At 41.6% G+C, this 27,144-nt stretch overlaps 2 protein-coding genes and 1 long non-coding RNA gene across 6 annotated transcripts in view; 2 read left to right on the top strand and 1 right to left on the bottom strand.

The window, feature by feature from the left end:
• The window catches only part of nhsl3 (NHS like 3), a 39,362-nt gene extending 21,077 nt beyond the window's left edge, over positions 1-18,285 (top strand). For 2 of the 3 annotated variants that reach the window (XM_082521654.1, XM_082521656.1), the window contains 8 exons: positions 9,592-9,750; positions 9,954-9,997; positions 10,107-10,242; positions 12,179-12,286; positions 12,379-12,542; positions 12,653-12,823; positions 12,956-16,391; positions 16,770-18,285. In XM_082521654.1, coding sequence (XP_082377780.1) covers positions 9,592-9,750; positions 9,954-9,997; positions 10,107-10,242; positions 12,179-12,286; positions 12,379-12,542; positions 12,653-12,823; positions 12,956-16,391; positions 16,770-16,810 — 4,259 coding nt within the window. In that variant the 3' untranslated portion in view covers positions 16,811-18,285. The remainder of the gene's footprint in view (positions 1-9,591; positions 9,751-9,953; positions 9,998-10,106; positions 10,243-12,178; positions 12,287-12,378; positions 12,543-12,652; positions 12,824-12,955; positions 16,392-16,769) is intronic. The other variant, XM_082521655.1, reaches the window with a different exon arrangement.
• Positions 18,286-18,343: 58 nt separating this feature from the next.
• Positions 18,344-23,545, bottom strand: yars1 (tyrosyl-tRNA synthetase 1). The gene is made up of 14 exons (XM_082521657.1): positions 23,432-23,545; positions 22,793-22,866; positions 22,563-22,709; positions 22,299-22,474; positions 22,052-22,181; positions 21,829-21,909; positions 20,556-20,648; positions 20,303-20,438; positions 20,105-20,190; positions 19,881-20,016; positions 19,674-19,792; positions 19,392-19,585; positions 19,152-19,293; positions 18,344-19,038 (listed from the first exon to the last, which is right to left on the bottom strand). Exons 2-14 carry the CDS (start codon positions 22,847-22,849, stop codon positions 18,928-18,930), a joined length of 1,608 nt encoding a protein of 535 aa, XP_082377783.1. The 5' UTR covers positions 22,850-22,866; positions 23,432-23,545; the 3' UTR covers positions 18,344-18,927.
• A 70-nt stretch (positions 23,546-23,615) lies between these two features.
• LOC309698910 lies at positions 23,616-26,453 on the top strand. Of its 2 annotated transcripts, XR_014274214.1 has the most exons (5): positions 23,616-23,871; positions 23,949-24,812; positions 25,336-25,389; positions 25,482-25,541; positions 25,705-26,453. It is a non-coding gene; the product is annotated as an uncharacterized lncRNA (long non-coding RNA). The 2 variants fall into 2 exon arrangements; XR_014274215.1 differs by having other exon boundaries at positions 23,616-24,812.
• The last annotated feature ends 691 nt before the right edge of the window (positions 26,454-27,144 follow it).

Below are 27,144 nucleotides of genomic sequence, written 5' to 3'. Positions count from 1 at the left end.
AGGAAAACGAAAAGAATTATGCATCAGAAACCTGCATAACTGTGGCCATACCATTGTGCAGGAAGATGGTGGGCTGCCCCCTACAGGTGGATAGCGAGTTAAGTTGTAAAGCGCTATACAAATACAGACCATTTACCATTTACCAAGTTAACCACTTAAATTGATTTCTGGTGTCTTCGGGCAAACCCTGCAGATTTGGACCTTGGTTTTACTTTTTTGTTTTGTATTTTTGCTGATCTATTTCATTTGCAATCACATTTTACTGTACTTTGCTGCATTTGGGTAGGTTTAGCCATTAACAATTGCTTGGTTAGTGTCCGGAAAAGGTCATGCTTTGGGTTAAAATGCACCCATTCACAACAGCAAACCCCACACTGAAAAATTATGATCCAGCCCTGCTCAGAGATGAGTCCTGACTCCTCACCATTACAGGTGCATGGGCTCAAACAATCTGCCTCACCTGTTTCCGTTTTCATATCCAGCTGTTTCTTTCAGGTACATTAGACGTAATAACTCGGTTTCACAACACACGAAACTCTCATTTTATGTTTAGTTCAAAATGAACTGAATTTTGATCTAAACAAAAAAGTGAGATGCCACTTGTAACAGTGGAAGAATTTTCCAAGGTTTTAGCTTCTGTGCAGTTGTGGTTTTGTCGGTCCATTGGCATCCACCTCTGTGTGACTGCACACTGGGCATTATTATTGCAGTATGCTTTACACTTGCACCCTTTTGTCTTCTCCCATGGCAGATTTCTCTGGAGGCCCACATTGCTCTGCAGGAGTCCGGGGTACCCCTGCACTCCCTCCCACACACCAGTTGGAACGAGATAGATTTATTATCTTGTTTGGAGTTTGTAGATGAATGTGGCAAATAGCGGGTCAACTGTGAGTGTGCTGTGAAACATCCATATGTGTTTATAGAGCTTTCAGTCTGGCTCACAAAAAGCTTTTAAATGGAAGCGACAGGCAGCACAAACAGCTCACGACTCCTTCAAGAAATATATGCACAATCCCCTTATCTGGTTAAGAGAGACAGAGAAGAGACAGAGGGGGGAAAGAGGGATAATTACAAAAAGAGTGACGCTTTCTATTTTTAAGCACAGTGGCTGGTGTGGCTCCTAAGTTTGGCTCTGTGTTTGTGTGTGAGTCCAGTCACCTCGGCTGAGGTTTACACCTGCTTCAGGTCGGGATTAGGAAAAGCAACAAATACAGGATTTATCTCCGGTAAATAGACACCGGTGGGTTAAGACGACACATGAGCTAACAAGGCATTGCATTAATTTAATTGTGCTTAAGCTAAGTGCAGAGAGGGTCTAAATGAACCAATTTTACATTTCAGAACCTGTAGCAGTATTTGTTTGAGATCTCACCTTTATTACATGTTTTTTTGTGTATTGTTGGCCCCTGAGTCCTAATTTGTTAAGTGATTAGTGCTGGTAAAGCACCTGTAAATATTCTATTACTGGCACTCACTAAACCTTCACTACAATATTTCAACTATGAGTAAAAATGTTGTTTTTCACATAAAACCTATTTACCTACTAAAATCTTGACGTGCAATGGCTAAACAGTAGCACACTATAGAGTTTGCATTTTAAAGCACCAGCATTAGAGTCTTTCCAGCAATGATCACTGGTTGTACTTCAAGTTATCCGTGTTTGATTAAGTTTGGTTAAGTGTAAAGTTACCAGCTAATTCCATCGAGACTGGTTAGTAACCTCCAACCATAAGCTGCCATAAGATCAACACAGACATAGATACCTACCAATTAGCGCTAAATTACAGACTAATAAAATACTAGAATTTCATGTACAAAAACCAAAATCCAAACTTCTATGGCAGGCAGAACCACACAACAAGGCATTATTTATCAGATAATTCCTTTAAAAATGCTTGAATAGGTACCAACATCACCAAAATAATGATAGCTAGCAAACCTAGCTGATAGCTAGCAAACCTAGCTATCAGTTAGTGCTGCCTGTGTTGGTACACATGCTAGCTTTTAGTCTTAGCAAAATCCAAATGTTACAGAAAAAAAAAATCACCCACCTCTTCTTCATAGAGCGCTAAATCATTGTTTTTCTGTTTTTCTGTAAGTTAGTTGTTAAACTACCTCATATCGCTGAGTCACCAGTGATGCTGACAAATGGGAGTTTTTGCCTGCCTGGCATAAAATCTGGGCTCATTATTGATGTTTGTGCCTAACCAAATAACCTGTAGTTAAATGATCTAGAAACTGTCATACTCTTTCAATGACATAATTTTGACCACAACTCTTCAGATCCTTGTTTGCTTCAGTGTTTCCTTTGCCCTTCTCATCCTCCTCACCACATCTATTCAACCCACTGTCTTCCTTTCATGTTCCCTCTTCAGCTCACCACCTCTGTTTCTCACCCAGAGGAAATCAGAAATGTGGGTGATTCATGGGTAGCGACATTTACCGTACACAGTGATTTATGTCCTCTCCATATCCTCCTGCCCTCTTCCCATTTCCTCCGCCCCTCTCTACCTTCCTTTAGTCCTATTTTCTTTCTTCTGCTGTCATCTTCGCACAATCCCCATGATTTTTTTAGTACAGGTTTTCGTTTTTGTCTGTTTGCATTTTTTTTTCGTACTCTCTGAATTTCAAATGTAATCAGATAAATAAAGTGATAAATGAGCATAATATAACAATGCAATGTTTCCAGACACATTATCACAACATACATGAAATATTCCAATAGATATGTGTGTAAGGGCTGTCGGGCTAGCCTTCATCTCTCCTTCGCCCTGGTAAATACTGCACAACTAAAAGCTGAGGGGAGCTCATAACTCAAGTCCACTACAACAACCACTGAATACAAATCAGGAGTGTAGCAGCCAGCTTGAATAATGACACCTGTGTGTGTGTGCTCCTGTGTTGGGGTGATTGGAGGTTTATTGCTGGTCACACTTTAACCCTCTCTTCCTGTACTGTGGCAGCTTCATTTGTGTGTACAGGGATGGAAAGATCGACTGCAATCGACTGCAAACCTTACACTTTCTATCTGCTGATAATCACTAAACGCTGAATCATAAGACAAGGCAGGTGTCATCTAAAGTCCTGATTGTGTTACTCTGTGGTATAGAGTTCAGTTTTTGTCCACAGACTATTTATTGAAAAAATACAGATCCACTGGCTGGATGCTGTGCTCTATGTAGTTTATATGTCACACACCACTGTGCTGCTGTAAATATTTACTACTTCAGCAAACGTATGTTTATCTGACTGAAAATAGACTCCAACGAAAGCTCTGTTTACTCCAGCTTGATTATCTCTGCTACAATCTACTGCTAAAACATGAATGTTTTGTATCTGTACCTCAAAGGGAGCCTATCATGATCATTTTGAGCCTCATGTTCTTGCTGTTGTTCTCTGCTAGCATAGCTTTGTGTCATTCACATTTCAGAGTCATCCTTATTTATCCTGGACTGGACTTTGGAGCGGCTCCTTAGTTAATTCACTGTCTAAAACAATCCATTTTTAAGTCCATTGCTCCACCCTTTGAGCTAGCTGTCTTCTAATTGGTTACTTTTTGTTAAACAGAAGTTTTGAACAGAAAGTGGGTGGGGCTTCTGTGCTGACATCATACAGAGCCATGAGTGCAAAAAAATGCCCGAAAGAAAGCATTTAGAGACTCAGATCTGACTAAAAGCACTTACTTATCGTACATTGAGCCTGGTCCTGCAGGAGGTTTCTTCCTGTTAAAAAGGATTTTTCTTCCTTCCCACTTTCACCAAGTCCTTGCTCATAGGGGGTCCTCTGATTACTGGGATTATCTTTCTAATATTGGAAGGTCTTAACGTTACAATGTAAAGTGCCTTGTAAAGCCACACACAACCAGTGGAAAACATTACTTCTACATGCCACTGTCACCTGGTGTCCCCCCCTCTTTTTTTCTAATGAGCCCAGTGTTAATGTAGTGAACCATACACCCAGTAATAAACAAAAGCACTTTTGAAACCCAGCCAGGCATGAAGTGGAAACCCTGTACCTCGTTGTGGTCCAGTGGCCCATGTGCTCACCTGATACGGATTTTGAGGTTGTGACAAAAGCAATACAGCTATCACTTCTTAGTCTCTTCTCCTCATTTCTGCGGTGTGCAGCAAATGAGAGGGTGAGCCGAGGATGTGTGATGAACCACTATGAAATTATAAAATTTTCCATCAAGGGTGTTTATTTCTGTGTGTGTTAGCATGCATGGTTGGGCTTGGTCAGCTCACTGGGAGTCATATTTTATATTCAGCTGCTTTTCTTTTGCCACTATCAATGCAAAGTGGCCATGTGTATCTGCTGTAAACATCCTCATCGAATGACCTGCTTTTTTTGCAGTCTCATACTTGCAGTCCAAGCAGAATCAGAGCTGATATAGCACTCTCTAGTGGAGCAAGACGCTATATGGGTGTGTTACATGTTTACCAGAAACCATAAAAAGCTTATGTCTGTGTGCTGCTCTGAGAGATAAGGTAGCTGTGTATAGTAACATTGTTATGCTTGCAGCTTGTAAAGTAGGTCAGTTTCGAAGTTTTTAATAATGTATTGTCTGTTTTGTTTATTTTCATATTTGAAGTGATTTTTTTTATTACAAACAGGCAACTTTGGATAAAGAGTAGAGTTAATTAATCTCATTAGTTTGGATTTAAAGATGCTCTACAGTTGTAATACACATGCATTTCATTTAATTGTGATTAGGGCTAATCTATCTGCTCAGATTATAGACTTTACACACAATATCTATGAAAATAGAGGCTCTAATGATAGTTTGGGAATTGAAGGAGTCAGTATTTATTATTTATTTTGTTCCCAACCTAAAACCCTGTGTAGTTTGAAAGCCTTGTCCACTTCTAGGATAAAAAAGAAAATAATATTGGCCAGGACTAGAACTAATAATTGTTTTCCTCTTAAATAATCAGTTGTTACATCACTAAACAAAGCTGCTAATGTAGCAGCTAACTGCCCAACTTAGTTTCCTTCCCTGATAATGTTATCAGTAGTTAAATGTTATTTAAAGACATATTGTAATTCAGTGTTTCTGCCACTTTGGAGTTTGTGTTGGAATTGTTTGTTGATGTTAGTGGTCAGTACTGTTTCTAAGCTCACTGATTAATATTATTCATTTACAATTTAAATTAACAATGTATTCATGTATTTTGTGTTAAATACATAAAAAAGCTGAATCAACTTTTTGGGATTTCTTTACCTGAATGATTGAGCATGCATCAAGACACATGAAAAATGCTTCACGTGGTTACACAGAGAAACTTTGAATGTGTGGTTTTATTTGATCAGCAGTCAAACATCTGTAAATAACAACCCTATAGGAAGGTTTATTATGACAAATGAGTGTGAGAAGAGATCTTAAAAACCATAAAATATTGAATTTAAATATATGAGTTTTAAAAAAATGGGATGTTCAAATAAACAAATAGACATTTTTCTTCCAAACTCCACACACTTTACCTTTTCAGCAGATCACACACCTGGCTGGAGCTCTGATACAAGATGTAAATCAGAAGGCTAAAGGAAAATAACATCCCAAGTCATTATCGTTATTTTAAATGTGACTGTTGCTAATGAAGCATGGGCTGTATTTTTGTGCCTGTGACCTTTTAACAAGCAGGTTTTGTTGGCTGTCTGAGCTCTGATTATTCTTTCACAGACTATTTGACCTGCAAACAAGCCCAACAGTCTGGCACTGGTGATTTATGATATTATCTTTAGACTCACAAAGACAAGGCTGTAAAACAACCTCTGATTGTCCCCTAAAAGGCACACCAGTTGATTTAAAAGTGCTGAAGGAAATAGGCTACGTAGCACTTTACAAGTAAATATTTGGCTTTTTTTCCCCATCTTTTGACCTGACACCTTGAACTGATTTGGAAACCTGCGTTAGAAAGGCTTTAGTGTCCGTTAGTTTCTGTTTTGTTTAGCTTATGCAGTGGAATGGTTTGTTGTGTGTACTAAAGGCCCTCGCTCCCCTCTGCCCTCGCCACCAGGACCAGATGGTGTCTCTTTAGGCATTCTAATGAATATTGATATGAGGGGTCTTAGTTAACAAGAGGGGGGAGGGTGCATATGTTGGGCCAGGGACCCCCAAAACTGGCATGTAGTAAAGGTCTGTGGTGAGGGGAGTGGGTGTGCAGGGGATTTATATCTGAAGAAAAGGAACGTTTGCGACTTGCAACAAAGCTCCTTTCTCATGCCCGTAAGCTCTCTCTTGTCTCATATTGGTAAGATATTAATATGGATTAGACAGTGATGAGACTGAATTAGTTGCCTGGCGATGTCATCCAGACACTTGAAGATGAGATGCAGAGCAAAGATGTGGTGCAAAGTGTGATATGGCATAAATGGGTAAGACAGAGAGATGACAAAGGTGAGGCAAGTGGGAGCACGAGGTGAGGAGATGGACAGGTTAATCTGGTGGCAGAGTTAATCCTCTGGCACGGCTCCCAGGTCTAAAGCTCCTGAATGCCTCTGTATATTCCAGCCTGGGCTCACCACACTGAGGTTGAACCACTGCCAGCACCCCGGGCTGGGCAGTCTGACCCTGGGGCACTGGGGTGCAGATTTCTTTACGGGAGAAGCTTTTATTTTACCAGTGCCAGGATTCCTGTATGTGGAGGGATAGCAAGTGAATGATTGAAGGTAATTGCATTACTACCCTCCAGCTGGTGCAAGCCAGCTGTAGCCCCCTGCTGTGACCCTGTTATTGTAGAAAAACACCCATTCAGGGGGCAAGAGAATCAAAGTGCTGCATCTTCACCAGCAGGAAAGCAATCCCGGGATGCAGTACTGATTGTTTGTTTGGCACCGAATCCACATTAACTGAGTTGTCCTGAAGCCGTGTTATATTTCATACCCTCTGCAGTTTGTCAGGAAACATTAGCAGGAACTCATCCGCAGACAGATGATGAACTGAGGCGCTGTCAGCTATTTATAACTCAAATTAGACCTTTGTTAGATATAAGGCTAAAGGGGCAGGCAGGAAGAAGGAAGAACTATAGAAAGATGTAAAGGAGTTGAGATTGGCAGAGACAGGCAGGGGAGTGAGGGTACTGGGAAAAAAGTGATGGAGGGAGACATAAGAGAATAAAACTGGAACGGCATAGCTTTTCATCGTGAGGACACAACCTTTACTGTCAAATGCAGCCCCTGTAGCCCTTAGATAATGAGACACAGTGTCAGACACATGCATACTGCTGAAGGCTTCCAGTAGGGATGTAGAAGCTCCACAACTTCAGATTATATCAGTGACCAAGCGGGTAGTTTTAGAATCTATGGTAGAATATGCAGAAATTAGCTCTCTTATATTGGAACATTTTTCATGGGTAGCTTTGTTTTAATTAGCATAAGGAAGCTTTAACTGGGTTTGCACTGGTGGAGTGTGTGCACAAAGCTCCACACGTGTCTGTCTATACTGAGTGAAGTGGGGGGCTGGTCGCCTCCTGAAAGCCAAACTTTGACAGCCGTCTTGCTGGCGGGAGGGGTTCATCATTTGACAATGGGGAGGGAATAGCAATGGAGGGAGCCTGTGTGAGCAAAACAGACACGAGAGAGAAAGAGCAGCGGGGGAAGGGAGGAGGGTATCAGACTCGGGGATAAGGCAGCTGGGCTGAAAGCAGATCTCATTGTGCGCTTGTCCTTCCCAAGTCCCTCCAAGTCTCTGCAGAAGCACCTGCGATCATTGCTGTCGAGCTCTGCCTCCTCAGTCGAGGCATGCGGATCTCAATCGCAGGTCAAATTGACAGAAGGACGACTTGTTAGACTCTGTTTTGCTTTGCTCTGGCGTTTTGAGTGTGGGTTTTGTTATGGCACTGGTGTAGGCATGGTTGTTTACTTGAGGAAGAGCATCCACTCTCTGCTGTCCATCTTCAAGAAAAAGGGTGAGTGCCGACTCACGTGGAGGCTGCAGTAAATCTCTTTAACTTTGCTGTGATTGATTGTTTAACCAAGCTTTTTATCATACTAAATATACCTTAAAAGCAAGTACTGTTTTTTCATTTTAACTGACATCTACCTCAACAGTTCACAAACACACCGATGTGTAAGAATTAGTGTTGAAGGTAATTTGGAGGTCCTGTCTAATGAGATAAAGCTCTTTGCTGACTTTTTGGGGGGGAATCGTATTAATCAACCCAAATCCCTAAACCTCCTGCAGGGGTCTGGCAGAGTATCAGGGAGGGCTGCTTCTTCGGTTATTTGTTGCTACTGGTTAAAGTGTTACATATTTGAGTAATTGTCATGAGATGCTCACAGTTGTCAAGTGGAAGTTTATAGACTAAACTGAGTGTAGTCCATCCTAACTGGGAACCAGTGGGAGCGATAAAGGAAGGAAAAGGAACAACTCACGCTGACCCTTGCTCAGCTAAGATTTTAGCCAATTTGCATGACTGATTTCCCATGGAAATGACTTCCCAGTTCATACACAGTTGTGCAGATTTTCATGAATTTGTGGTTCAGAATCCTAGATGTAGCACTGTGATGTAGCTGCCATCACTGTGGTTAACACAAGAAGGCAAGAAGCCCCAATTTTATCCCACATGCCAAAGACATGAATGTTTGGTCAGTTGATTCTACGTTAGCTAAAGGTTTGTATTATTGCTTTTCTCTCTTTTTGTTTGCCTTGTGATGGACTGGCAACCTGTCCAGGGTGCCTCTTACCCAGTGTCAGCTGGGATCAGCTCCTTAGCTGTCATTTGACGTCGTGCAAAGCAGTCCTGCAGAGAGACAGAGCTTGGTCCAGTTCCCACACAGGAGTCCTGTTTTTGTAATAGTCTGTTTATTTGATCAGTAAGAGGTATGTGTGTTGTAGTTAATATTTCAGCAGGGTTTCTTGCAGCATCCTTGCATGAGGACAGATTATCGGCAGTAATCCCTGCGGGGTTTACAAGGAAGCAAGATACTGCAGGAGATTAGCCAGGCCATAGTTTACTGCCGAGGGCCTGGCCAGACTGGGACGTCTGCACGCCAAACTTGGATGAGGAGACTTAATAAGTGCGCTGCATTAAAGGTGCGCTGACAAACGCACATTCTTATCAGGTGGAAGTGAAGCAAGTTCTCTGTCAAGTTGATAAATGTCTGTATTTATGCTAACACCACTGCTTTCATTGGGATAGTGCAAAGAGTTGATGTCTCACTATTGTTTTAATTCTGAATAATTCTGGATAAATGCTGTTGCCAAAATTAGTAGTTCTGATGTTACAATATGTGTGAATAAAGGTTCTGTCACACAATAGGGTTCCAAAACAAATTGATATAAACTCGATATAACTCCAGTTCTGTGAGTGTGTTGCCCCTGCTCTAACAGGCATAAACCGGTGGTTTTGTGTCTTTGTTGTTAGCTGTGCCATCCCATTGACCTTGCCCTTGAGCAGGACAGTGATGGGTAGACATCACAGTTGTTGCAAGACATGGTTGGAGTGCAAAAATCGTTTTTTATAATATACCTGGACGTTTCAGTGCACGTTACAAAATTAAGACCATTCTTTTTGGTGAATTTCAGGCATTTAAAGGTATAAAATACCAAATAGATTTGACCTTTACTATTTTTTCTTATTATATCAACAGCTGGTCCCAAGGTGAATGAAGACCAGAAGAGGTTGACAGTCCATTATACAGCCTCGCAGCACTACCAGGAGAATGTTTTCATTGAGGGCAGCAGGCCTCAGTACTTGGAAGACCTGCACACTGAAGCTCAAGAGGGACTCAAGATACAACAGCAGGAAGGTAAGGCACATTCATTTGATTCTTCATATCAATATGACATAACATAACATTTTGTTAGGTCTTAAACTGAAGATTTTTGTATATCCCACTTTATTTAAAAAAAAAAAAAAAATCTATGGTTACATAAATGATTGCATGTCTATATAAGAGTGATTGTATATGGAGCTTCAGTTTTTTCAAACTTGTCTGTTTTGATCTCTCAGAACACAAGAATGGAGGGAACTTTCCTGACAGTGAAAGCATTGCTGTAAGTGCCCTAAAAGCTCTGTGGATCATTTTACTCGTTATTCCTCAAAGCAAAGACAGCTACCTAACTACACACCTCTATGTGTGTCGGTGTGTGTGTATCCCTGCAGTCCACAGACACTCTTCATCCGGAGGATATCAACTCCAAGGATGGAGATGCATCTCCAGAGTCAAGAGCCAACTCTGGGAATACTGATAGCACAGTAACCTTTGCTGCGATGACTAGACCTGCACTTACCCGCCAAGGCAAGAAACAGCTCTGCTTGTGTGTGTAGAACTTGGAAAGGAGGGATATGTATTGCCTTCATCTTAGAGGAATAGGAGCTAATCATAGTGCCCATGAGAGCAGTTTGAGCTTTGTTCCTGAATTTACTGCTTTATGGTGAATCATAGGTGGGTACTTATTTAGCATGCACGTCTCATTCCAGCTACTTGGTGCCTCTGCAGTTATGGTGTGAAATCAAAGGAGGAGGAACTCGATACACAGACACACACTCATACTAACATACTCTTATGCACAGCTGAAGATTTTTTTTCTGTAACTCAAAGAGTTCTAAACATCTAAAGACATCACAGCAGCTCTACACATCACAGCTGAAGGGGAAAGCGTGCCATTCTGTGTGTGCATGCAGGGAGTCTAATTGGTATTCAGATCATATATTTACAAAAAAAAAAACTTAATTATCAAGAGAAGAAAAGTGCCTAATATATTTTACTTTATATATAATATATTTCACTGCTCCCAGTATTTAAGCACTGTTCTTACTGGCCACTTTTTTGGGTGCACCTGTTCAACTGCTTGTTAAAGTAAGTATCTAATCAACCAATCATATGACAGCATTCCATGTAGGCATGTAGACATGGTCAATATGATCTTCTGAAGTTCAAGTCTCAATCTCTGCTGCCATATTAGAATTAGGAAGGTCAGAATTTGGCATAAATAACATGGAAAGCGTGGTTCAGGTTGGTGGCAGTGGTATAATGGCGTGTTGGATATTTTCTTGCCACACATTCTTGCCCCCTAAGTTCCAAATGATCATTGTTTAAGTACCACAGCCTCGCTGATTATTGTTGCTGACCATGTCCATTCCTTTATGACCACAATGTGCACTTCTTCCAACAACTGGAGGTTGAAATTCCATGTCACAAATCATTTAAAATGGATTTCCTTAATATAAAATTGAGTTCATTGTACTCAAATAGCCTCTAAAGTGACCAGATTTCAATACAGTAGAGCACCTCTGGGATATGATGAAGTGGGAGATTTGCATCATGGCACATCTGCAGCAACTACATGATGCTATCATTTCAATACTGAGCAAAATCTTTGTTTCTAGCACTTTGTTAAATCTGTGAATTAAGGCAGTTCTGAAGGCAAAAGATGTAACTATTAAAGTGTCCAATGAGTGTACAACTTTTTTTAGTCATGCCAGCAATCTGGCCCTAAGATTGATCATCTCCCTTAAATATGTCAGTACATACTGGAAACATTACCATTAATCCTATATAGATATCCATGGCGCCTACATATGTTGTTGAAACACTGACCTTTCCTTGAGTGCCATCATAAAATGTGCATACATATTTAGAATAAGCTGCTGAAACTGGCTGCCAGCTCGGAATATTTAGGCATTAAGTATTTTTCTTAAATTTGTTTTTATTTTTCCAGAATCTGTTATGTATTACTTGAAAAACTAATGACATTTCCATCCATTTTATTCATACTGTTTGGTACTAATTGTCACTCTAATGGGCTACACCAAAAAGTAGAAGATTTTTAACCGCATACTTGCATCCCATTACTATGCTAGGATAATCATTATAGGCATGCTAGCATGTTGGTGGTAACATCTAGCTTAGGTAGAGCCTTAAAGAGCTGCAAATATGAGAGTAGATTCTTAGGAAGGATTAGCATAAACTTGCTCCTTCTCCCTGGTTGTGGGAATACCTGAAATTTGCTGCCACATTTGTCATAATGACCATAATTAATCACTATAAAGGACAGTCAACAGAATTTCAATTAGCAGTTAGCATGAACATGAGATGGGGCTTTGGCAGTTCTACAGCACAACCTGCAAAGCAAAGAATTCACAATTCAGTTTTTAATGTGCGGCGAAAAATCAGACAAGAATATTGAAGCCTGAAATGTGCACATGTGAAAGTTTTTTTTTTTCACTTACAGGTTCTACATTCAAGCCCCTGAATCCAATCAAAAGACAAGATAAGAGCAGGAAGAAGACCAGGAGAACCACCATCATGGGTATTCCCAACCAGGTCCAGAAAGAACTTGGTACGCTCAAAGTATTGTTCTTTGTTGATGATGAACTAAAACTATATTACCATGTTACTAATGGTGCTAACAGTGATATACCTTTTTCACAGGCCTAAACAGAAACTCCACCTTTCAGCCGCTTGTTTCTACTGAGGTCTCTGTCAACACACAGATCAGTAACAGCCAATCATCAGGTGTCATCACCATTTCTACAGATGATGGGACTCCAGTCGCAAATAAGTTGGGAGCAAGGGTACATGTTTCAGAGCTGGAGGTAAAGAGTTATTCAGAAAGAACCTATTCATTGTAAATAGCTTTGATATATGTTATAAGTTTAATATGCCTTTTATATTTCAAGAATGGTCCACTCCACTCCACTCTAAGCAGGCATTCAGAGGTGAAGAGCTGGTGAGGAAGCATCTCCAGGACCACCAGGACTTTGGTTCCCAGCTCTTTCCCACCTCCAACCTAAGACCCAAGTCTCTTGCAGTACCTGGCATGACAACATCCACCTCTTTATCTCCTTCAATGTTTAATTTCCTCCAGGAACCCCAGGTAGGAATTAAATCAAGCTGTTAGATAAGAAAACTGTCTTTAAATTAGTTGTGTGAACTTTGTTTTTAATTCCTAGTTGATTATTGGCAATTTGTCACATTTACATATGAAACATTTTCTGTTTTCTTTCAGGGGCCAGTGATGTCTATCTCTCCACAGGCCACTTACTTGTCTACAATCATTCCTAATGCTGTAATGCCAGCATCGATTGAATTCATTGAGATTGACCGCAGTACCAGCCGGACTCGTGGCAGCAGTGTCAACCATGGCAGCAGTGTCAACCATGGCAGCAGTGTTCGCACTGTAAGCAAAAGCAGCCTGGCATCTGGGGACTCGGCAGTCAGCCCCTTGCTATCCAGAAGATCAGATGGTGACACTTCCCAGACAAACCATTATCACAATGACTCCACACTGGCCACATCAGCTTCAGGGTCAAACTGGAGTGAGTCAAAGTCTTCTGAGACCATTATTTCAAACTCATCCCCACTGTCCTCCAAGGGTAGCACACAAAGCAGTAACTCTTCACAGAGAGTATGTCTAAATGGGCAAACCAAACAAACTGCTGGGGATCAGGACCTTGTTAGTTTCCGTAGCTCTGTTCATGCGATTAGCAGCCCTAGCGGTAAAGGTGAAAACCTTGTTACAAGACCAGCAACAGAATCTGGTGAATCGGTGGCGGTGGCTGCTGGAGAAGAAGCAAAGAATAAAAAGAAACGTAGCCTTTCAGTTATGAAGACCAAGCAACCTCCAGCACCACCACGTAGATCAAACTCTCTGCACAGTAATAAGATTAGAGGTAACTCCAGAGTGGTTATTGTGGATAACAAAAGTCTTAATGACTCTGCTTCTGGGGAGGTGACATTTACTAGAGAGAATATTGTACCAGAGGATGAGACAAAGTTGGTTTCTACAAATAGCACTAAGATACCCGAAGATGTATCAAACTTCCTTAGGTCAAGCTCTCCAGATTCTTCCACCAATCCTCTGAGTTCTGCTAAGGCATCTTCAAATGAAGATGGGCTATCTCCAGAATCTAGTTCCTCCCCACAGAAAGTTCCACCAGAGGATGGGAAATTTGAACGGACCATTTCTCCATCTAGTGGTTATTCTAGTCAGAGTGGCACGCCAACACTTTCTCCAAAAGGGATCTCCCCAACCTCCCCAGAGAAGCAGAAGAAGAAACCAGTCAAGCCGGAAAGATCAGCGTCGCGAGCCTCATCCTCAGCAGCATCTCCTTCATCCTCAGTTACGTCTTTATCATCTGGAACATCTGAGCTTGCCAATACAGAAGTTTCTGTGTGTAGCTCAAATCAGCCTCCACAGGGATCTTCACCAACTGTTGCTACAAAAGACCTTGCACTGAAGAACAATACCTCAACTTTTAGAGAGGAAGTAAATGAGCTATTGAACATCCCACCACCTCCTAAAGTCAAAGCACCATGTCCTCCTCCTCCAGAGACATGGGTCCACAGCAGACGCACCTTGGAGCTCCTCTGTGGGCCTTGCCCTAATGTTAAACAAAAAGCAGCACAAGTACAGGAAAGCACAAGTAACGACACAGGAACCCAGACTGAAACTAGGAAAGAGATGCAGGTTTTGGATCAAATTCAAACAGCTACAGACAAACCTATCATAGAACTGTCCAAAACTCAAGCAAAGCCTGAGTTACTATCAACAATGCATCCTGACAGAGTTCATGTGGTGCAGGAGGGTAAGGAATATCCAGAACAAGAAACATCTTTCGTCCAGGACAAAAGAAAAGCAAGCGTAGATGTTCAGCAGCAAGAACAGAGTAGTAGCTTTGTAATGAAGGAGCCAGAGAGTCAAGGGACAACTCCAAAGAAAGATCCCCCTCCTGTCATGAAGAAACCCATGACACTACTGCACAAAGGGGAAATGGTCTTGGCGGAGAAGTCAGTGGAGAAAGAGAACAATGTAACGAGTGGCACAGCAGAGGTCACTATATCTGTGGAGAACTACATGTCTTTAGAGAAAGGTGTGACAGCTTTATTTGACGAGAGCAAGGCTGAGACGGACAGAAGTGAAGTCCAGTCCATGCAAACACTTTCAATAGAGGTCCCCAGAATCAATAAGTTTTCTCCGCCACCTACCCCTCCCCCAGCATACCACCCGACACCGCCTCTATCAAGGAAAACACCTCCCTCAGCAGTATCTACACCTCCAAATGATTTACAAAGGGTACAGGAGGAGATCCACATTGTAGAGTCCTCCTGGCCACCTCCACCACCTCCTTTGGAAGGGGACTCTGTATTTGATGGAGTGGATGAGGTTGACTTTCCTCCACCTCCTCCTCCATCCATCATAACCGACAGTGCACCAGATGTGATGGCTGGTTGCGTCACAGAGTTGGGCAACCCTAATGTGCAGACTGTACAGAGTTCAGATTTGCACCCAGTTGTTCCACAACCAGTTATAAACGACACAGAACCAGTGATTGACGTGCAGGTTCCAAAATCTATAGCTTTTGAGGAGATTTCTTCATCTGTTTTAGAGACTGTATTGCCTCCACCAGTGGAATCGCCTCTTATACCAAGTATGAAAAGAGCAGAAAGCCCAGTACCAAACACAGCTGTAGATCCTCCCGGCAGTTTCCAGAAGCGAGGTTCTCTGCAAATTGAAGATCCCCCTGTGTCCATCAGTACTCAGTTTTCAGCTCTGACTGTGCCTGTAGCGCCTCCTCTACCGTCAGATAATTTAACTCATGGAGTTAATTTCAGAAGACATTCCAGCCTAGCAAATCGAGATGCCAGGACCAAGGAGCTCCTCTCCCGCCACAAAAGTGTTCCCATTCCCAAAGAGGATGCTAACATACCTCTTGTCACCCCTTCCCTGCTTCAAATGGTTCGCCTGAGATCAGTCAACATGACCGAAGATCAGGTGCAAAGTCCGCCAGAGGACAAGTCCACAAATGAGGAAGCACCAGTTAAGGATAATTCCCCAGTTTCTATCCAAGGATCTCAAAACATTCCTCAAAAACCCATCCGCAAGTCTTTGTCACTGAAATCTCCCCCTCAGGCCATTAAATCATCCTCTGTGAAAATGACCAGTCCTTCAATGCGCTTACAGGAAGCCATACGAATGAAAACTGCAGCAATGTCTTCAAGAGATGGTCTGCCCTCCAAACTGGGTGTGAAATCATCGACATACAGCTGCGTCAGTGACCCAGGAGCTTTGCCACGGAAATCACACGAAGGATATGACATGCACAAGTCTCCAGCTTCTACTGCTAGCTTTATCTTCTCTAGGAGCACAAAAAAGGTTGTCATAGAGACTGCCTCATCCCCTGACGCTCAGGCAAATCTAAAGCAAAGCTTGGCAGCTGAGCTCATGCAAGTGTCCGATCAATCCAAGGCTGCTGTGTTTACATTTGACGGAGTGAAGTGTGATAAAGTTCCTCCACCTGTAGCCAAGAAGCCGACGCAAAGCAGCATCAACTCTTCACCGAGTCTTCCGAATTCTTTGTCAAAGATGGAGGTCAATGTCAAAGGGAATGGAGCAGTAGTAGGAGGAGAACATAGGAGTGGAATAAACCTGTCTGAAACAACAAGTAAGTTTATCATTATATTTGTGCCTTCATTGGTGTTTTTGCTGCTGAGTTTGCAACAGCTTCAAGGTTTGTTCTGTACCAGCATGAATAAATAACTCTTCCAACTCTTGCCATGAAAAAGCAGAATGCAAAGCAGAGGTTGCAGAATAAGAGTCACCTCCGGCACAAGCCCAATACAGATGCTGCTGGTTTGCCTACAGACTTTTTTTTTCTCCAGTTAAATGCGCAAGCATGTGCTTTAATTAACCGTAACCTGAAGCTCGTGATCATGTCTCAGTAATTCGATTAGATTAGGAAGGAATACTCATCAAGCGTGTTCCTGTAACTGTATTATGGTGATGCTATAATGTCTAACCACCACTTGTCTTCCCCCTCCAGCAACCAGAGTAACAGCGGACACAATTGAAACACTGTTCTGAAAGACTTCTTTGGTGATTAAACAAGAACCAGGCTGATACCAGAGGAACAGAAAAAGGACAACTCACAAGAGAGACTGACTGGCATTAAGAGACATTAACTAAGTGTTTGTGTGCATTTCCTCCAAAAAGCCTTAGCCTGTATTGGCCTTCCTTAATATTTATGCAAAAAAAAAAAAAAAAGTATCACTCCCAATTTCTTAAAATAGCTTTATTCTGGAGTATTTTTCTAAAAATATAGTTTATGTCCTACTGAGGCCCCTCAGGGTGAAGCACTGTACATTGGCTGAATTGCAAATATTTAGCTTGTGTTAGATCGCCTCCCAGAGGTTCCATTAGGTAGTTGTAATTTCAACTCAGAGAAAACGACTTGTCTTCGAAAAAAAAGCATTTCTGTACATAGATGGTCTGTTTCCCCCTCCTCTTGTATTATATATATTGCAATATTGTCTGACAAAAGCATCCACTGTAGGACAGGATATCCATTCCTTACTTAGACTGAGTGAAGAAATTACTGAGCTTAGCATCATTCACGCTTTTTGGTGTGGAAAGCATTTGTCAAAAAGGGATGCCGCATACTTAAGAATTCAGTGTTTTTGTTTTCCCGAGATGCACTTTTGTAAACAACATATGCTAAATAGTTCAGACTTAACAGAATAAAAGCATCTAAATACGGGAGTAGGTGAAATATCAAGTAGATGCTTTTTTTTCTTTTTTTTTTAGCAATTCTTGGGTGACTGCAAAGCCAGCTCATCAGTATCCTATTTATTTATGTGTGATTGTTTTCACCAGTAGCACTGTCAGTCACCTTTTCCTACCAAATATGAAATATTTAAGAATTTGTTTCATCTGAAAACCACCTTTAGGGCTACGACTGGGGTGACTGGCCCTGGAGGACCATTACACTGGAGCAGGATGTCAGTGTTTTCAAAAGCGGACCTATTATTGTAATCCCTGTGAACCAAAAGCTCAGACATCACGCCTCAGTTTCAGATGGCATTTTTTAGTTTTGGATGTTAATGTAAGTGAGAGTGGGGAATCTCAGGCACACAGCACTGAGTACACAGGCCTGTTAAGGAGCAGCCAATCAGGAGAACGTTTGCTTAAACTGAGGGGAAAGAGACAAAAACAACTTGTTTCAGATGGTTGATGAATTAAAGCCTGGGTTTTAAAAAAAAAAAATCATTATTATTTTGAACTGTGAATCATGCAAACTACTTCATCCATTGATAAAGACATGCAGCTGAAACTGAGCACGATGGGTCCACTTTAATACATGTTCTGTAACTCTGTAAGCCTTTTTATGGTGGAAAACAAATACAGCTCAATATATTTGCACAAAACTTTCCCCCTCTCAGAATCATTGATGAGTGAATTACACGGACTCCTCACACAGGGTCAAAAAAATCTCTGTTTTGCTGATTATAGAGAAATATGTGCAGTTATTACTTCTATAAATAAAATTTAAGTGTATTAAACTGTTTCCTGTGTTCATAGTTCAAAAACTTTCTCACGGATCACAAATGATATTCTCACTCAGACTTCAACCAGTGTTTATTACACATTAGAGATGATGATGCATGGTTTGATTATAACAACTAATGTTCAGATCTGGATTTCTGTGCAACATTAGTCAAAATACAACCGTCATATAGTACAAGGCATATTGATTTTTAGATACATAGGATGTTGGGAACACATAAAACTATGCTTAGTAAGCAGATTTGGCAGATTGGCCACAGTCCTGATGTTCACATTTACCATGAAGGCAAACAGTAAAACAGGTAACTAAGGAAACGTTCAGTCCCTTTTAGGAAACCCGAGATATTTTTCATTGGCTACTTCCACGAATAAGCTATAAAGACCAGAGTCCTTTAACTGAAAAGGCCCTTTCTTCCCCCATATGTGTACTAGTAACACTAAACAACTTCAAAGAAAGGAAAAGTAATGAATCAGGTTTTCAGAATTTGTCTAAGAGAGTTTAAAACATGTAAGACACAAGGCATCATGTGCCGTCACTCTTCAGGAAACATCCAGATGAAGCTCGATGCTGCTGCCATGGCGACTCGATGGAAGTACTGTTGCTGTGGCGAGCAGGAGCAGCTTCAGCGTTTGCGTGTTTAACTGATGTTCCCTCCTTTGAGCGTCTTACATGTGATCTGCCCCAGTTTGGTCATCAGCTGCTTGTCTTTCCACTGAGCTACACACTCGTCTGATATCTTTAGGTCAACCTAAAATACCAGATAACACACATGATTTTATAGTCTGTACTTTAAATGTTAGCTCTTTAGTAGAGGGGGAAAAATACAGCGGTTTAACGTTAAACATACATAAAGAAACATACCTGGAGTTTCTCCCACACCTTCTTCTTTGGGTTAAGTCTATCATCTGGCTTGCCTGACTCATACCCTTCCACAAAGACCCTGTCCCCTGGCAACGAACCTTCTGGAGGATCCAGAGGCTCCACCTTTCTGGGCTCGCCCTCACTGGAAAACAAACAGAGATCGGAGGAGTTGGAAATTTAAGCTAAATTTCACTTTGTGCAAAAAAACAAAACAACCCAGCCCCCAAAAATGAAACTCACATAGAGGCACACAGCAGCATGGCTTGAGACTCGATCCCACGCATCTTCTGGGGTTTCAGATTGCACAGCACCAACACCAGTCTGTCCTGCAGGTCCTCCTGTGAAATGTAGGCCACCAGCCCACTGACTACCGTCCTCGGCTCAGGCTCTCCTACATCGATCTTCTCCAGGTACAGAGACTCAGCGTCTGGATGCTACAGAGGGGGGAAATTATTTTTAAGTTCCACAGTGATTATCCAATGATGTAAAAGTTCTGATTATAATGAAATGACAATAACTTACCTTCTCCACACTGAGGATCTTTCCCACTCTGATGTCCAGTCTGGATGGAGCCAGCTCATCGTCCTCTCCTCCACCACCATCTCCTCCTCCTCCGGCCTTAACGCCCTTCCCTCCTGCTTCTAATAACACACAAGTAAGACAGCATTAAGTCTCAGTATGAAGCCACTCCCGCTTTAAGCCACAGCAGCCACACGGTTTGACACTGACTTGTCTTTGAGGGATCAGGATAGGCGTTGCTGGTAAGTTTACGGAGCTCAGGAGACTCGAACTTCTTTCTAATTGGCTCCAGTAGCTCATTTAGTGCATCCTCCACAGAGGCCTTCAGGTCTCCAGGGTGGATCATCTATAAACAGCAGTTAACTACAGGTTAAACCAGAGCTCGTTACGGGAAGACTTCATTGTTCAAATAAACCAGTTAAGGCGTCCTTCACCTCTGCAACGAAGTCCTTCTCCACTTCCTCAAACACACTGTAAACTTTGTCTCCGCCCCACTTTGCATCTCTCTTGATGGAGAACACTGAAACACAACAGTACAAATGATCAACTCATTTGATTATTCAAATTGATTTGCCGAAAAAAAAGGAAGTCTGAAGCCAGGTTGCAGGAAGAGATTGAAAAATTGTTTCTACCTCCTCGTAGAGGGAAGAGGACATATTTGACAAAAGAGAGAACTCCATTGTTCTGGATGTTGCCCGGCTCACAGAAAGCCTTCTTCAGCTTCTTCTTTACATCCTCTTTGGAGTCCAGGAGATCGATTTTCGATTCCTGGAAGCAAAAACAGATAATAAAATGAAGATGGACGGAGTGTTGAGAAAATTTCCCGTCAAAATCTTGAACTCCAATCACTTCCTTCCATGACAAACTAAGTTTATATGACCTTACCTCTTCTGAAGAGCTCATCTTAGCCCCCGTCAGCCCCGGCACCATCGGGTTCATCAGGTGGGCACGTTTAGCGTAGCCGAGAGAGGGCAGGTACTGCCGAACAACACAGGTTAAAAGCTTGAACAGCTGAACGTTATCAATTCTGTACTAGTCTGTTATCACACTTTCATATGTAACTAAATATAGAAGCTGACATGAGAGAAAACCTTAAAATTCTCAGAAAGGTAAAGAACTGGATCTGACGCTCTGATAATAACAGAATAAATGTTCTACATCTTCTATAACAGAAAAACTCGTTTGGCTTTTTGTGAGAGCACCACGACCTTTGAAGCATCAAAGTCAGGCTAACTTCGGGGTTAAAAAAGTAATCCCTACAGCACACTACATTCATAAGAGTGCAGGAAGAGGAAAGTAAATGAACTTCCCATTCCTCTCTGGATGTAATATAATATATACAAATAGCTCAATTATGAATATCCAGAATATCACAGAGATGAAATATATATGACTGACAGTTAACTCTAACCAGTAAAGTTGGTTTATTTGTTACTTTCACTTTAGAACATGTTTAAAAAGGGTGTAACTATTGACTTTATACTGTGCCTTAGATGGACGAGTTGTACTGGGATATAAGCCACAAGCAGGAATGATTTCTTTTGTCACTCGGTGGTGCATTTGTGGAATCTCAGTCTCTCGTTGAACGTGCTCCTGTGACTAGCCAGCACGTCATGGAGTGGGTGGGAGGTATTGTCCACTATTTTCCTCATCTTATATATTATAAGAGATATTTTTATATCTCTCGCGGATTTCCTCCTTCAACTTTGTTTTCATATTCTCAGTGCGTTTTTGCATCAAGTAGTGAAACCGGTTTGATGTTTACCGTTTACTTTCATAGTTTGCAAAGTGCGTGCCGCTTACAGGCAAACCACTACCACACTATTGGCATACAGCTGCTCCCTTTTTAGGTAACAAATCGTCATTGGAAGCTCACACACCGCTCTCGCACTCAGACATAAGTGGGCTTAGGCCATTGCTGCCCACACTAGCAAACAGAAATGCATCACTATATCACCAGTTTCACAAGATATACCAGTGTTATTGTGGAAGGTATGATAAGTCACAGCACTAATGTACTGGATTCAAAGGAATCCAGTACATTAGTGCTGCTAATGACTAAAGAGTCATTAGCAGCTGTGCGCTGCTGGGAGGCTGCAGAGGACTTGAGCTAAAACTAAAGGAAAAACCTCTGTAAATGTGCAAAGGTGTAGGATACCTTCTCTGCCAGAGTGAAAATCTTCCTCTGGTCAACACCTCCAAACTGAGCATCCACTTTCAAATACTCCTCATCCAGAGCCTGAGGGCATGAGGAAAAACACAAGATACAGTTACTGTGAATAATACTAAGCTGTGACACGGACACATCTGAGAAACTTCAACTACTGCATTGTCACAGTGTGATGACACCAGCGTCTCAATTCTATGAACAGCATTACTACCTGTAGGCCGGGGTACAGCAGACCACTCAGGAGAGGATGCTCCACCTGTTTCACCACCTCAGCTCCAGCCTTCTTAGCATCGTGCTCTGTCACCATGGAGGACAGGCGGTACACATCCAGAGTGTACTCCCTGGAAAACATGGTAACACCTACATGTTCAGTATGAGCTGCAGCTACAGGCAAGTTTTAAGAGACTGTAAAGTTGAACGAGTGGATGTCAGATCAGCCTCTGAATCAGCAAACAGACCTGCTGAGCTGGAAGTCAGTTCCTTTGACAAACTTGAGTTTATCCAGAGGCACACTGATGCTCTCCAGCATGGCCTTGATAACCTGCTCATAGTATTTGACCCTGAGCTCCAGCAGCTCCCAGGGAGCTTTCATGTTGTCTAGGTAAGCATGCAAGTCTGCAAACAGAACAGTGACCTAAGGAAAGGTAGAAGAGGGAGTAAAAAGGCTGTTTTAATTTAATAGCAACTACAAATAAAACCATAGTCAGCTCTGCCACACCCACCTCACATCCAGCTTTGAGGAAGTCTGCTATCTTAGACATGGGGACAAAGTAAGCTACGTGGGGTTTGCCAGTGGTTGCTGTGCCCCAGTAAACCCTGAGCGCTCTCTCCTGAAGGACCTGCTTCACCTTCTCCTCTCCAAGGACCTCCTGCAATACACACACACGAGCAGAAACATGTGAGTGTGACCTGTATGCTCCAGTAACAATGAGCAGCTGCCTGCGTGTCCCACCTGGAGGTTCCTGGTGATGAGGTTAAATTTCTCATCTGGACTCAGCTGATCTGCCATGGCGCTGGGTACTCCGACTGTAACACAAGCACAGTGGTCATCCTCCTGGGGTTCTTAATAAGGGAGTTCCAGTTAAATTGCTTTCGGTTTATTGTTGATCTTGGCTACAGACAGGTATGACTAACATTCGCCTGACTGCCATGTTTTTTTCCACTGAAACAAAACAGTAATGCATATAGATTTTGCGCGTTTTAAAAAATTAAAAATACTGCAGCTCAGTTTGCTGTCTATAAGCCGTATTCATGTAATAAACTTCACTTTGATGCTCCATAGGCTGTGCAGGCTAGCCAATGAACATAACGGTAGTTTTGAAAAAGACGCAATTAACCCAAAAATAAAAATGAAAAAGCACATCTTTCCCCGGTAAATTTGCTAAAATTCAGCATGTAGCCTATAAATTTAGCTAACTTCCACCGATGAATGAAGGATCTAATTAGCGAGGAAACCATGTGCAGCTAACGTTACCTATCTCCTGTGGTTATAATCGATTCAGCTGCTTTTTTCTAATTGCTACATTTTTTTTGTTTATCTCACAGCAATGTCGTTCTACGGTAAAATCACACTGCACAGTAGCCGACTTACCTCAAAACCGTCTCCTTTCAAAGAGTCCTGGGTGAGAGAAACCGGCTGAACGGACCGGTCAGTGTTGCATCAGCGACAGCCTCCGCTCTGCTATCGATTCTAGGCGGAAGTAATCGAGTTCAGAGTGCAGGTCCTACCGGTTGGTAAAACTTTTTTCTTTTTTGCCCTCCAACATCCTTACACTAGGAAATGAGATTTATTGGAAAAACAACGATGATAAATCATTACATTTCATATAATGATCAGAGTGTTAAAAGTTAAGTGTTAAAAGGCTCTGTCCACTTGTTATTTGGTTTGTTTGTTTGTTTGTTTTTAAGAATTGTCTAATCGTTGTCTGAAACTGAAAGTTTAATTCCTGTCAGAGTACAGTACTCACTTATATTCTAATTTTTTCTTCTACTCTTGTCAAGCATTTCAGAGAAAATCTTGGGAGTGATCAGGTAATTATGATCTAATTACAATTGTGATACTTAATAATTTAAAGACAATGGCAAACAAACTCTTTTTTTTCTCCCAGGGTGGCCAGAGGTTGATGGATTGTTGGGGAAATGCTGGCAATAGTTCAATGCACCAGAGAAGAGTCGCTGACACCCAAGGCAGTAGCAGTAGAACCTGAAAGATTCCTCCTCTTTAAAAAACAAAACAAAACAAACAAAAAACAGTCCTTGTTAGGACTGTAGGAAGCTTTTTACGCACTTTTTTTTTTACGCAAGACAGATATATGAATGAACAGAGAAGCGTTCCAAGTAAAACTGGTCTACTAAAGTTTCTGACATCTGAATATTTGCTTAGACTCAATTCTTTCTCTTGTCAGATAAGTCTAAAGGGCCTAAAGAGTTCACTCTGCCACTTTTAGATCTGTGCTTGTAGTAAAATTAAGAACTCATTCTGCTGTTGGAATTTGAATTTCAGTCACCTCCAGGATTTCTTGGGTGCGCTTTAAAAGTGCTCCAGACCCTCCTGTCACTAAGGCACTCGGTGTGTTGTGTGTATGACCAATGTCACCCTTGACTTTTAGTGAACTGTTTCTGGAGCAAGAAAGAGGCGGACCCCAAGGGCGTAGATTTGGCATGAACGGAAGGGACATGTCCAGCGATTATTGAATTGTCCCCACCAATAATTTGATCTCTTCGAGTAAAGAAAAACAAACCCGATAGAAAGAAAAAAAAAACGATCTGTCAACGTCTCATTCACCCAGTGGTGCAGAAAGAGTCCTACGTCATGTGACAAATATGGCCAATGTGATTGGCTGTGCCTTTCAGGGAGCTCTGTTTAGTTTTAGCAGCGGCAAGCCTGCGCAGTGAGGACCTGCAAGGAGGAGAGCAGGATGGCAGCAAAAAGGAAGAACCTGGATATAATAAAGTATTTTTCAAAGAAACCTGTAAGTCACTTAAAGTCAAGTTCACTCATAAAATGTGTCCGTCATAATAACGTTACAGGCTATGCTAGGCTTTGGCCCACATCAGTCTAAAATTGTATGTAGCCATGAATAACGTGTTTTGGAAACTAACTGCACAACAGGCGGCACTATTAGTTCTCTCAGTCTCAGAGTAGCATTTCTAATTTTGATTGAAACTGTCAGAGAAAACGGCAGCCTCGAGCAAGCCAGGATATTAGTTTACAGAGGCTGTTAAAATTATACGTCTAACGTTAAAATGTTGGTGACACAATAATTTCATCCTAATGGCACTGACATATTCACAGGGTTAATTTTTGAGACAATATATCATGAGGTAGTCATGATTTTACAAATATTCCACCTTGTAGTGCAGTTTGCACAAATTGTTTTACAAATGCACTCACCCTACAAACATTACTGATGAGTCAAGATCTGCACAAATTGACAGAAACACTGAAGCAGCTACACATTTTATTCTTATTGTCATGTTTGTCCTATTTGTCAGGTGACAGAAGAACCAACACAAAGCTCAGAGAGTAATGGTGATACAAGATCACAGGTGGAATTGGATGATGACTTGTTGGTTCATTACTGTATTTGAAGCACATGTGTGACTGCATGTATGTGGAATGTCTCACTGTTATTTATCAGGTGACAGAGGCAGCTCTGCCATGTTGTAGCTTGGACAGAGGTGAAGAGGCGAGGTCACAGGTGACTGACTGATGATTTGGTGCTATAGATTAACTAGTATTTATTATCATAACAATTGTTAGGCTGCTGATGTAAATATATTCATTAGTGTACATTTGACAAAGAATCTGAATTGACACGTCTCACTTTTTATATGGCACGAATCAATGTGTTATTTTATCAGGTGGCAATATGTCCTAGTGCAGTCAGAGGGGAAGAGCCAGGGCCAAAGGTGAGGCACATCAAGCACATAATAATAATTTTAATCTGAGGATAAAACGCAGGTACTGAGGCTGAAAGAAGCTTCAGTGCTCTCAGAAGACTAAAAAGATGGCTACGGTTAACAATGACTCAAATGAGATTAAACAATGCTGCTGTATGCCATGTCCACCAGGAGAGACTGGACAGTATAGATGTAAAACAAATATGCCAGCAGTTTATCTCAGTTAATGAGAGGAGAAGGCATGTGTTTGGCTCCTTCACATAGTGGACATTGAGTTGTTGTGTGGGGCACCAGTAGCTGTAACAGTAGTTCCTGTTTAGAATAAGAAATCCCAGCTCACTGATTTGATCGGGGCAGTAGTGCCTAAAATGTTGCATAATTTTGCTGAGAGATCTTTTACTTTGTGATAATCTTAGATGAGTAGTTTTATGGACAAAAACCACCAGGTCATTCAGTGTTCCCTTAGTGCTATAACAGGTGTTGGTGCACTATAACTGAAGTAATGTTGTTAAGTCCTTAAAGTCATATTCTTTTATTGTCATGACTGTATTTGAAGCTATTGTTATTTTTGTATGATACCTGATTTATATGGAATATGGCTGAAGTAAACTAAAGCCTAAAATACTTAGTCATTTCTTTAATAGTAATTTAACATTATATAATTCACATACAGTGGGGCAAAAAAGTATTTAGTCAGCCACCGATTGTGCAAGTTCCCCCACCTAAAATGATGACAGAGGTCAGTAATTTGCACCAGAGGTACACTTCAACTGTGAGAGACAGAATGTGAAAAAAAAATCTATGAATCCACATGGTAGGATTTGTAAAGAATTTATTCGTAAATCAGGGTGGAAAATAAGTATTTGGTCAATAACAAAAATACAACTCAATACTTTGTAACATAACCTTTGTTGGCAATAACAGAGGTCAAACATTTACTATAGGTCTTTACCAGGTTTGCACACACAGTAGCTGGTATTTTGGCCCATTCCTCCATGCAGATCTTCTCGAGAGCAGTGATGTTTTGGGGCTGTCGCCGAGCAACACGGACTTTCAACTCCCGCCACAGATTTTCTATGGGGTTGAGGTCTGGAGACTGGCTAGGCCACTCCAGGACTTTCAAATGCTTCTTACGGAGCCACTCCTTTGTTGCCCGGGCGGTGTGTTTTGGATCATTGTCATGTTGGAAGACCCAGCCTCGTTTCATCTTCAAAGTTCTCACTGATGGAAGGAGGTTTTGGCTCAAAATCTCACGATACATGGCCCCATTCATTCTGTCCTTAACACGGATCAGTCGTCCTGTCCCCTTGGCAGAAAAACAGCCCCATAGCATGATGTTTCCACCCCCATGCTTCACAGTAGGTATGGTGTTCTTGGGATGCAACTCAGTATTCTTCTTCC

The sequence above is a fragment of the Aulonocara stuartgranti genome (genome assembly GCF_965226115.1).
Source record: "Aulonocara stuartgranti genome assembly, chromosome: 22".
NCBI classification, from domain to species: Eukaryota; Metazoa; Chordata; class Actinopteri; order Cichliformes; family Cichlidae; genus Aulonocara; species Aulonocara stuartgranti.
This window is presented reverse-complemented; position numbering and strand designations above follow the sequence as displayed.